The 12,573-nt window shown below is 39.0% G+C and overlaps 1 protein-coding gene across 16 annotated transcripts in view; it reads right to left on the bottom strand.

Moving 5' to 3' along the window:
* WNK2 (WNK lysine deficient protein kinase 2) overlaps nucleotides 1-12,573 on the bottom strand; it is a 177,610-nt gene that overhangs the window by 24,606 nt on the left and 140,431 nt on the right. For 13 of the 16 annotated variants that reach the window (XM_037905248.2, XM_043550423.1, XM_043550420.1 and 10 more), the window contains 3 exons: nucleotides 10,956-11,170; nucleotides 8,291-8,506; nucleotides 7,320-7,418 (listed from right to left, as the gene is read on the bottom strand). In XM_037905248.2, the coding sequence (XP_037761176.1) occupies nucleotides 7,320-7,418; nucleotides 8,291-8,506; nucleotides 10,956-11,170 (530 nt within the window). The remainder of the gene's footprint in view (nucleotides 1-7,319; nucleotides 7,419-8,290; nucleotides 8,507-10,955; nucleotides 11,171-12,573) is intronic. The other 3 variants (XM_043550421.1, XM_037905245.2, XM_037905246.2) reach the window with 1 other exon arrangement.

Genomic DNA, 12,573 nt, shown 5'->3' with positions numbered 1-12,573 from the left:
CTTTGGCTTCCAAATAGGGCTTTTTTTGATTCCTACTCTATTTATGCAGGGAATGATGTTAATTCAGTTCATGACAGGATGCCAAAAATGATTTCAGTAGCAAGTAAAGCTAGTCTGGCTGCAAAGACTAACTGTAAAACAACCCCAAAAGTCTTGTTTTACCAGTCCAAAAAGATACATTGTTCTGCAGGTCTGAGGCCAGTTTTTTAACTGCTTCTGTAATAGGATTTGCGTCTAAATGCAAAATTCTGAATTAAAAAAAGCCACAAACTAGTTTCCCTTTCATGTCTTTTCAAAATGCACAAACAGTCCAGCACAATAGCAGAGGTCTCATTTTTAACCATACTGTGTATTTTTCAGTATTGCCTTATTGTTACATTCTCCATCGTTATTTTTACAAGTTCAGCAGAATATATGCTCTTACGATGCCAGGCGTCCAGACCACCGTCTGAGTGTAAGGTCTTGCCAGGCAGGACCATCATTCCCTATTGGAGCATCAAATTTTCTGAAAGATATTTTGGACTTTGGTGAGAAGAAAGCCTAATGATGGTATCCCAGGGGGTGCATATCTGGGCAGGGGCAGGTAATAACCTGCTGTCTAGGCGCACTTCAACAAATGAGCAAATCAGAGGGCACAGCAGAACCCAAGACAGTGTGGGTTCCCCTGCCTAGCAGCATGGCACCAACACACTATAGTACTAAGGAAGAGAGCCAGGGTTAAGCTCAGGGGTCTTGGTTCCAAGTTTAATGGGGACTCTGAATGAGTCTCAGAAGCAGAGAGAAGGGAGACAATTCAGAACTAGAACGAGAGGAAAAAGAAAGAGACAAACTCTTTTGGCATGGGTGGCACAAGAGAAAAAGGGATCTGAAAGAGATTATTTTTATTCTCTACACACAGCTGAGTGATGCTGTTCACCCTGTAAACAAACAGAAGGACATTTCTGAGGTAGTGTCATGCTTGATTTGTAAGTAAGGAAATCCCAGTATTTTAGTACTCAGCTCTTTACACTTAAAAGGCAGATACAAGCACACACAATAATAACTGAAACAGAGTTTGGGTTGCATTTGATTGATTTTTGTTCTTTTGCTCTTCAATACCTCCGACATACCTTACCCTGCCTTTCTCCACCCTACAGTCACAGCCCTTATTACAAATGTCTCAGTGGGACTAAAATTAGGTGGTCATTTTGCTAACTCTCTTGCAATACTGTAGAATGCAAATAAGAGCATTTGGCTCCATCAGCTAACATACACAGTGAAAAGAACTTTTGTATTAGTGCCTGGAAAACATAAAAGCAGGCAGCAGATTACTGCACACGCTCAGATCACTATGTTTAAAAACACCGTGCAAAACAAATACACAAACATATGCACCGTGTCAACTAGGGCCCCAAAGCTATAAGCACTTCAGTACATGAGTGGCTAGGCAGGTGAGTAGGCTCACTGAGTTCAATGGTACCATTAGTGTGTAAAGTTACTCAGCCACGTAAGGGTCTATAAGAAAGGAGCCTATTAAACAAAAACATTAGGAAAGTGAATCACCAAAAATAGGGCTTACTTTTTCAAACAATACCTCTGCAGAACATTGCTTGGAAGACAGGAAACATTACCTTGACTGAGATAACCCCTGAAGCAGAGCACTGAAAGAGTCTGAAATGTTTATTTTTAAAATGCCTTCAGGTAATAGCTACAGCTGTTGAACTTAAATTCAGGCACTTCATTTATAAAGGTAAACCCAATTTGCATTTATTTTGTTATCACTTCTGAAACAAAGGAGTGTAGGAGATGGAAAGCTATGAACAGGATGCAAGTAATTAAGATATGAAGTCTGACCTGCCTTAGGGTGGTAACAGTAAAGTGGAAGGGAGTCCCTCAGATTTTAGAGATCATCACTAAGAAATTAGGCAGCTACCATATTTTCCAGGACCCACAAAGTCTACTGTCCTACTCGTTCATCAACAGTTACCAAGAAGCTTGTAAACTTTAAAAAAAAAATAATTAAACTTCTCAAATTTTTATAAACTGTTGGACCATTTTCCATCAGATGCTCAAGTATTTAATTCATTGCTATATAGACACTTGAGAAAAAACGTTTTGGGAGGAATTCGTAGAAGTGCCAAATTTAAGAGCACACACTCCAATGGCGCTTTTGAAAACCCTTCCCAAAGTCCATGCAAGATCTTTCATTGAATGTCTGATTCTCGTGGTACATAAATAGGCTTGGCAGAATTGGATTTTTAAAAAAATAATTTGACAGATAATGTCAATGGTTATTTTGAAGCATTTTTTATATTTTCATCAATTTAAATTTTTGCAGCTGTGGGAAGTATGGTCCGACTATTTAATGAAAGTACATGTTGAGATTCAAAAAGTTAAAGCTTTATAACCATTAAAACGTAATGTGTCAACATCGTATGTCAAAATAAACAAAACCGATAACCTTAAACCAAACTCTAATCAGTTTAAAAGCAGCATTTTTCTTACTTTGCCTATCTGTAAATTTTGATCAACATTGATGGAAATATTTTCTCATCGGTTTGCATATGTACGGTGAAAATCGACATGAACTGACATTTACCGATAAAAATCGAATCCTTCCAAGCCGATATATAACCAGCAGAGGGAGCAGAGGTTAACAATAATTCTGGAACTGCTCCAACACTGATTATGCCAAAAACATCCCATTCTACTAGAAATGCAAAGAAAGATCCTACACCGAACAAAGTTAACAGATCAAAAAGCTGTCTGGGAAGGACACTGCGGAAGTGTTCAAGCTTTGGGGTCATGTAAACAGTGGAGGAGGGGAAAAGGGGGGGGAAATAATTAGCCACAATTTCAAAAGCAGCCCTTGATTTTGGGTGCCCCAGTTGAGACACGTGGTGCCTGATTTTCAGAACTGTTGAGCTCCCAGAACTGCTTCTGGCCTCGACTGAAGTTATGGATTCTCGGCATTTCTGAAAATCTGACCCAAGTTTCTGCCGAAGTTAGAGATCCAAAAACGAAGGTACCAAAAATAAAGTGGCCATTTGGCCGTATTGGTCAATTGTCTTGAAATATCATGGTCTATCGTTAAATAGGAAGGACAGGGAGTTACATTCTAATCGGCCTTGATCCAGCAATTTATATTATGGAAGCAGACTGCTATGCCTGCACAGAACCCCACTAACTTCAGTAGGGCTCTGTGAGAGTATAGATCTCCATCCAGATGTAAAGTGCAGGATTGGGGGCTGAATTTGTCGCTCTGAAGTATAAGAAGTAGGAATAACTCTAAATGCTGGTCTACACTATGTGGTGAGATTGATCTAAGTTATACAACTTCAGCTACGTCGACGTACTTAGATCTACTTACCATGGTGTCTTCACTGTGGTGTGTCGATGGGAGACGCTCTCCCATCTATTCTCCTTGCACTTCTCACTGAGGTGGAGTACCAGAGTCGATGCTAGAGTGATCGGCGGTCGATTTATTGCGTCTATACTGGACACCATAAATCGACCCCTGCTGGATCGATTGCTGCCCGTCGATCCGGCTGGTACTGTTGACAAGCCCTTAGCATAGACACAGCAGTGACGAATGCTCAGCTAATTGAATCCACAGAACAAGCCTGTGCACAAGGGCTTGTTTGTAGAAGAAAGCTGCACAGACGTAATCTAAGGTGTCACTTTAAAAGAATTTAATCAAACCTTTTTCAAAACCCTGTCTGGAACCTTATTTCAGTATAAGAGTGGCTTTTTCTGCACTTAGCTTAAATTGACTGGGAAGAGGTATAAGTTAAATTGAAATAAATCACTCAAATGGAAATCAGACTGCTCACATAGGGGTTTCCACCAGCTAGCAGCGAGTAAAAAAACCAAAATTTTAAGTGCAACTGGTGCAACATTCCTTTGTAGATGAGGCCTAAGTTCCTGCAACTTTGAGGAAAGTTTTTTTGTCACTTTTGTGGGTTGAAGGTTCATAAAAACGTGGTGAAGTATCATCCGAACAAGATGCTTCATAATTTAGGATATGTTGTATCTGATGCTACTTGATATTTTAATGTGGCTATACATTAATTGCAGATGGGAAACATTTACGTTCACTTCATTGTTCTTTTGGTTTCAAACTCAAGAATTCCAAGGGAGACTTAACATATATTTGTACAGACACCCACCCTGCCTAATGTTTATATCATAAATACACTCAGAGGGTGTGATCCTGCAAGGTGCTTAGAGCTCCAGACTCTTAATTAAGTCAATGGGAGGGTGGGTGTGGGTGTCCAATATTGTGCAACAAGCACTCAGAGCCTTGCAGAACAGGACTCTCAATTAGCTGTCTGCCTGGTGAAGTAAGATGGAAATTCCTTTTGACCTTCTGTGGTTACTTTGTCTACTGGGATGGGCCACAGTTATTTTAAAGAGTCCTGATTATGTCAGATTTTAAATAGTGCTATAAAAATATAAATTCTTAACATGTGACTTTTCTTTTTAGTATTAACAATTTGCTGCCTCACAACGAAGGTATGCTATATACTGGCAGTGATACATAAATGCTTTAATAAACCACAAAGCATGAACTCAGTTAACATTAGCCATTTTATGAAGTACAGTTGCTAAGTATATTCCTTTCTAATCCTTAACACAACTTCTTTCTCCAGCTGAAATAATGTTTTCTTATACGCAGACCATCCATGTTACTAAACTAGTTAGCAATTATGAGTGAAGAGTGGGAATCTTGTAAGTGTTTTACACCTAAGCACTAACAGGCAAGGGTCAATGTACCAATTTCTAACCTGGAGGGAAAATGTTTAAGAGTTAAATATGCCAGAGTACTTACAGTAGTTTCCTGACATACATGTCCGTTCTTGTCAGTAAACGCTAAAACCAAAAGGTATTCTAGGAAATTGATTAAAGGGGTTATATATTTACACTAAAGATTGCTTCTGAATATCAGTGGAATCCTGGCTTGAGGTTACTTTTGTTTAAAAAAAGATGGAGTCTGAACTGTAAGATTTACACCCAAAAGCTGCAGCAAAATTGTTTCCACTCCAAGGGACAGATTCTGATCTCACTACACTTCCACAAGCATACAACAGAGATGCATACAATAGCACATTTTGAATTTGGTCCAAACTTTTGAAATCTGTCTACTGGACCAACTCAAACTGAAAGACTTGAAAGTGTTTTTTAGACCAAGAGGCGGCAGTTTCCTTGAGGGTCCCAGTCTTTCAACTCCCTGTTGGAACCTTCAGAAACCTGGGTCCCTACAAATGCTACATTGTCATGGGAATAAGGACTAGATGCAGCTCCATCTAGATGGAGCCACTAGAGAAACATCCTTTCCTCTCCTTGAATTGAGTGCACAGCAATCTCTTAAATTCCAAAATTTAAAAATAAAAGGTCTATTTTCTGAATTGGAATGGTTCTGGATGGATGTATTTGTGCTAAGTGTTTGGAACTCTGCCCTGACCGAGTACCATTCGGAGATGGGGTAGTACGGCTCATCTCAATACACTTCATTCAAACGAGACACAGAAGAGACCATGTGGACTGAGAAAGAGAAGGTTCATCCACCCAAGAAATTCATTATTTAGGCATTGGGGAAACTTAAAATAATTAAGTACTGACATGTTTTCTCTATCAACTTGAGCCATGGCTGCCATATGCCCCAAAAAATTAAAAACAAGATTGTTTTTTCTTTGGTTGAGGTAGAAATTATCCCCACTATTTTTGCAGCATATTGAATAGTAAACCTGTGACAGAGGAATTAAACCATTTCTGGGAATTATTTGTGCAGCTAAGGCTACAGCCATGTCCATTACACTTCTGATGGATGGAAAAAATCAGTATACAGAGAATTCCTCAGGTTCTTAGGATAAAAGTCCCTCTATTCAGAGCATTTTGGATCATCAATGATCTTTAAAACCTTGCATACCATAGGCTGAGGGGTAAACATCACTTTTCACCAGCTTGGATGAGTGGAGTTCCGGGGATCTCAAAATAAATGAAAAAAAAATCTATTTGAAAAATACTGTTTACTTAGAAAATTGGAAAAATTTATTTGAGCGGTCTTGTGTCTTTGATCTGCATCACCTGAATAATGATGAGCAATGTAGAACTACAATGGGGAAAGTTCGATATCAATGCAAACGAACATTGAGTTGACTGAATATTTCTTCAAGAACATTAGCCTTATTAACATTATATGTAAGTGGCCTATAGTACCTGATCAGTACAATATATCTTTATTGTACAAGCAAAATCTGTTTGTCCAAAAAGCAGCATATTTGTTTGGTGAAAAAAGATTGTATTTCAAAATGAAAAAGTTCTATTAAGTTTTGCTGAACTGCCAATTACTTTAGAGACAATGCAAATAAAATATGTGTTTCATTTGAGCTGGTGCACAGTTATTTGAAATAAAAGAAGTACTGGATCCTGACAATCCATTTCAAAGTATCATAAGAAAGTCTGATAAAGCTTTTTACTTATTGGTGCTTTGATGAACTGCTAAATGACTTCATCTCTGAGGTCACATAAGGTCAGAAGAAAATAAACTGAGTAAAGTGCTCCAGCCAGATTAGTTTATACGAAAAGGTAAATGGAACTCTTATTTGGCGTAACCAGATCTTTCTATTACTAACAATTATACTAACAAGAGCTCACATAAACTAATTAACAGCTCTTAATGTGGAAAAACACACCACCTGAAAAACACACTTTGAAAGAACTAGCTGGAGCACTGTCATCTCAGCATTTCCACATGCAAGGAGCAGGGGAAAAAAGAAAAGAAAAAGAGAGTGGATATAAACAGTACTGTATATTGTTTTAATACAGCCCTTGTATGGAAGTTATACCCTTCAGTGACCTTCTAGTATTGTATCAGCTTGCTACATGCATGTCTTCGTAGTCCAAACATGTGTGAAAGAGACCATTCGTCTACAGAAGGTAGGATTTCTTTTTGTTGTCGCTGGAACTGGGACAGCAGACATGTATATTTGCCACATTGCAAATAAAAATATTACTTCAACATAAATCACATAAAGGACAAAAGCTTTGATACGTCCAGGGTAAAATTTACCATAAGGCTATATAATAAATGATGAGATCTTCCACACATGCTTTTGGTACCCAGGCATGAGCCAAAAGCAGTGCACAAAAGCCTTCATATGAAAAATGAAAATAAAACTAAGGATTGTCAATGATGATAACTTAAAAGAAAGAAAGAAAAGATGGTGTAGAAGGAAAGGCATCCTGCCAAACATATTAGAGATATAAAGGATGAGCTTGGAAAAAGGGGGACAAAAGAAAGATGGGTTGTGATAAAATACAAAAGAACAAATACAAACAGATGGACAAAGACACAGGTCCACTGAGGAATCTGGTACGAGGTTTGCTACTAGATTTATAGGTCACTCTCTCAGACGTTTGGTGGAAAACCGTCCAGCCTGCAAATGAATATAAAGGGAAGAAAACAAAGACACTTATAAAGTACAAATAACTGTGATCAGATGTCCTATACCATCAGTCAAATCAGCTTTGTTAATCATCCACATCTCCATTTTAGCCTTGCCAAGGAGGAGTAAATTAATTGACCATATGCAAAAAGATGCAACAACAGCAGAAGAGAATAGATATTCTGTAGATTAGTTTGGCAGGATGTGCAATGTTGAGCAAGGTATTTTAATCATCATAACAACTTTCAATACATTTGGCAACAAGTTCAAAGTCTAGCACTGCTAACTCAGTGGGAACTCAGGACTGCATAATAATGCAGCCTTGACTGACACCTCTATACTGTCGACATGATACCAAAATCATGCAAGAATTAACCCCTCTGATGCTGGTAGATTAGGTTCCCCCACATCATCATATTTTTATTGACCCAGTAGCTATAATGGGGAGCTTTGGGCCCACCAATATCAAGGGGTTAAGAGAAAATAGTATGAATCAGGGGAAACAAAGTTAGCCTTCTGTCTATTGTCATTTTTTTCCAGATCTCAGTAAGTCAGATTCCACAAAAGATTAAATCTGGGTAAGTCACTGTTTGTAAAGGAAAAGGCATACTGTTCCCTAAGGACAAGGGATTCTTCTGCAGTGTTGATTTATTTTATGCTTTGGAAAGTCTCCTATTTATTTTCGCTCACCTAACCTTCTGCTACGCCTAATTTTTTTACAGGTAAGTCAGTAACTTTCATTTATAAGGCTTGCATACCTACATTGTCAGTAAAGTTCCTGCTAAATCATTTAAGTTTTAAGGGTATGTACTAATTTTGGCATGTGCTGGAAGACATGCTGAGCTGTAGGTAGATAAAATCACCTTGGCCAGAACTTCCATGCGCATTGCCTCCTTCGGTGGCTAAGCCGGAGCAGATGTCAGAAGACAAAGAGGCCTTGACTGAGCAGGGTTGCTGTGTCTGAACTGAATTTCCAAATGTGGCTGATGTGGAGGAAGTTACTGCTGTTGCTTCAGTTGAACCAGCATGAGTTTTAGTTGTTTCTTTGGGGAGGGACTCTTTGCAGTCTGACAGATTACCTAAAGAAACAAACAAAATTGCAAATGCCACCATAAGGAAACTACTACAGAAAAATCAACCTTGTGTAACTGGTAGTTTGCCACTGAGAGGAACAGCATCGTAAAATTCTAAAGAACTGGTAGAAACATACATCTTTATGGGAAAAACTGCATCTGAAAAGAATTTACATACCCCCCCATACCTGCCCAGCGTCTGCAAGATGAAAAGCCAGCCCATCCAATAGCGTTAATTTTTATGCAATGCCATTAGGTCACTTTTCAGAGACAGTTGTGAACTCAAGAAAAGCACTGTTCTAAAAGTTGCAGAAGTGCCTCAATAGGAGATGGAACACATTCTAGAAAGATGGAGCGGAATTAGTGAGACCCTACACCCAACTATGGAATGTATAAGGAGTGGACAAACTGGAGAACAAGTGAGTGAGAAGCAAAGGGAGATGAACAGAACGTTAGAAAGGCAGGACTGGGAAAAAATATCAGGTTTTAAAACCAGAAGAACTTTGAAATTCACTTGGGAGATGGAATGAAAGCTAGCAAAGCTGACTGAGGATGGGAGTGATATAATCAGAATACATCAGTAGTAATGTCAGAGACCTCCTGAAGCTGCAAAAGGATTTAAGAAAGCTAAAGAAGCAGCCATTTCAATAGTCATGAAGGAGAGTGATTAAGGCATGAATAAAGGATTTATTCAAAATCAAGGAAGCTGGTCAGCTTCCTACAGTTTAGCAGAAAAAGGGAAAATGATAGAAAGGGAGATGCATGAGGGAAAGTGTGCAGCAGAAAAGCATTCCAACCAGCAAGGCTTAAAGATGAGTGATAGTGGAGACAGAATTACGTGACAAGACATTTTAGGCAGAAAGAGGCTCTGACTTTCTGAAACATTCACTTGTCTCACATCAGTATACCATCTCCCTCACTACCTGAGAGGTCAGAGCGGGCTGAGAGGGGGGTGTTGTTGGCACAGAAGGAAAGGAAAGGAAAAGGGTAGAGACATCCCGGAGATGGTCTACAGACTAAAAACACATGGACATGAGGGTTAGATACCATCATAGGGAACTCCATATCGGAAGGAAGCAGACAGTAAGGCATCCACCAGAAATAAGCAAAGGAGTTGCTAAAACGGGAAGGTTTAAAAAAGAGGAGTTTGCTGGAGACACTGACTCATACAAAGTGGATCATGGCATGTCAGTCTTAACTCTGAATGTCCTTGCTTTTGCTATCTTAATTTAGATTCTGGTTTTTTGTAAAAGAAAAAAAAAAGTCTATAATTAAAACTGACATAATGCAATTCACATTGGTACAGAACTGCAGTCAATGGAAAGACGACCTATCGAATTTGAAGTACACCACCAAGAGAGGAAGAGCTAGTTTGCCATCACAGACTTCAAATGAACTAAGTTCAGCAGGAATTACTCGTATTCTGCAGCAGGAGAATTGGGCACTGCCTATCTAACTTCCCCTACTCAATTCCTATTTTATTACTTTTCCAAACAGATAATGCCAAAGACTGACTGCTGTTGGTCACGCAATCCTGATCACAGATTTCGCATCCATATTAACAAGTATTAGAAAACCCCTCAACACCTACCTGAAGTGAAAGGCATCAATCACAGCTTTAATTTGTTTTTTGGCAAGTCCAATCCAATCTTATAGAGCATCTTTTAGAAAAGAGAGATCACAAAACGCCATACACTCAATGCAGACTAACAGTATCTAAACCATAAATACAAACATGGATAAATTACCTTAGGGAGCAAGATGGGAAAACAAATGGATTTAGGTTCTATCCTAAACTAAAACTGAACTGTGACATTGTTATTTTATTTGTCACGCACTGAGAGCGTGCTCGATACCTACACACCAAATACTAACTGCTTCAGAGGAAGAAATCTGCACTAGGTGGTTAGGGAACAGCTCGTGAATAGGAAAAACATTTCTTTCCAAACCTGAGTCAGAGGTCAGCTTATGCCCTGAAGCATGAGGGTTTATATCGCCTCAAAAACTCTTGATTATTTTTTCTTTGTTTTCAATTCTTCCTATTTTAATGCTGGGCGGGTTTTTTTAACCCATATAAATGTACAATGCATTTTTTGGAATCCTGCTGGGGGTGAATTATATCCAAGTAACCACACATTACAGCTATTTTGTTTTCTTCTTATCTCATCATTGCTGGCAGAATATTACCTTTTCATATAACCAAGCACTACAGTTAATGCAGGGAAGCCATGGGATCAGTACTGGGCAGCTGCAATAAGAGGAGATCACAGAGAGATCTCTTAAAAGTTGTCTACAGTAGGACGTTTCAATCACTGTAATAAAATTATTATTATTTAACCTTTCATTGCCTTCACCCAAATTCAGTATAATTACCTAGCTGGTCAGGGACAGAAAATAAAATACAGGTGCTCCTTATACTTAATGGGATATTAGGTTTTAAACCAGTGGGACCTACTTGTGTTGGAAGGTGCAATTTTGAGCTGCTGAACCAGAGGATTCCATAGTTTCCCAGCTTTTAATTTATTTTTGCTGGTTCTTCGCCGCCGGCCACTTGGTGGGGCTGAGTGAAGAAAACCCACTTTGGGTGGCAATGGTTTGCCCAGCCGGACGTACAAAGCCTCGATCTCATTCTTCTGTTGAGTCTGCAGTTCAGCAATTTCTTTCATGTGCCTAACAAAAAATAAAATAAAAGGACATCATGCTAGCTACTTGTCTGAGAAAATGCCAGACCCAGATGGCATTTACAGTTACCAGAAAAACCCCTCATGTTGTACAGCAAGCTATTCCTCATCCAAGAGCGTGTACATGTGTAAACATTCCACATAGGAAACACCATCTAACCCTGTATGCACGGACACAAAGAAAATGAGTTTCAATTTGCCGCTCTAAATTTACTCTTCGAGGATTAGGTTATACAGAGACTCCGGTAAAAAGAGGATTTTCAGAATCCAAAGCGAACGTGATTGGTTTGGATACAAGATCTGAATTTAACTCAAATGTTTCCAGAACTTCTGTCCCTTCAAACCAGTGCTAAAAAAAAGTTGTCTCTAGAAGTATAGTTAAATTAACTGGGAGAAGTGCTGCAGGACAAAAAGCAAAAGTAAGTGTTTAAATTAATACAGTGACACAAGAACCTAAATGGTCACGTTTCTTATAATGCAGGATGGATTGCATCTAAATACCCTTTGAACACACACTGAATTGTTTTCTAGAACACCCTTATATTCCAAGTTAAATTCTAACTTTACAGTAAGATTGGGAACCACTGCTTCCATTTTTCTCCCATCACATGCTTAGAGAAAAAGAACCATGAGTAAATGGACAGGTCTGGGGACTAGCCGTGTGACAGAGTTTCATTTCAGGCTCACCACTTCAAATCCAGCCCAGGTCAGTAGTTGGGCTGTTAACATTTGACTGGCCAGGGGTCCAGTCATGTGTGACATGAGCTGGATGTCTTCATCCAGTTCCTCTTGGATAGGTATCTACTTAAAAAGTGAGTCCAAAGGTAATGGTCGAATTGAAATAAGCCTGAACTAGCCTTTAACCCCAAAGATGACCCAGGACTGAGGCACTCTGGAAAGGGTAACGTGGGGAAAGAGCTGCACTACTGCTACCTATCCCATACCAGGAGAATTCATTCTTTAGGGTTTTCAATCCAGCACCTTTAGGGATTACTGTATTTACTTTTAAAAAAAAGAGAACAATGCCACTGAGAGGGAAATGGCATTCACTTTACACAGCATAGCCGGTATGAAGCACTTCTCCCACTTGAATACACTGAAAGGTGCTCAAAAGATGAGTTTAATAACAACTGGCTTTCTGGAGTTTACTGCTCATGTAAGTTTGCAACCAACTCACTGAAGAGGTCATGTTACCTGTGACATGCTATTATGTTCTATAGGGTATGACAGAGAATTACTTTTGGGAGACACCACCATAAGCAGTATGCTAAGAGATGCTAAATGTAATTTAATTTACTATTCCAGATGCATTTTGATAGCAAGAAGTACTTTATACAAGGATACATTAAACTGCTTGGATGAGGAGAGTGAATTCTGGTTTATTGTAGACGT

Source organism: Chelonia mydas, chromosome 7, assembly GCF_015237465.2.
Source record: "Chelonia mydas isolate rCheMyd1 chromosome 7, rCheMyd1.pri.v2, whole genome shotgun sequence".
Classification (NCBI taxonomy): Eukaryota; Metazoa; Chordata; order Testudines; family Cheloniidae; genus Chelonia; species Chelonia mydas.
This window is presented reverse-complemented; position numbering and strand designations above follow the sequence as displayed.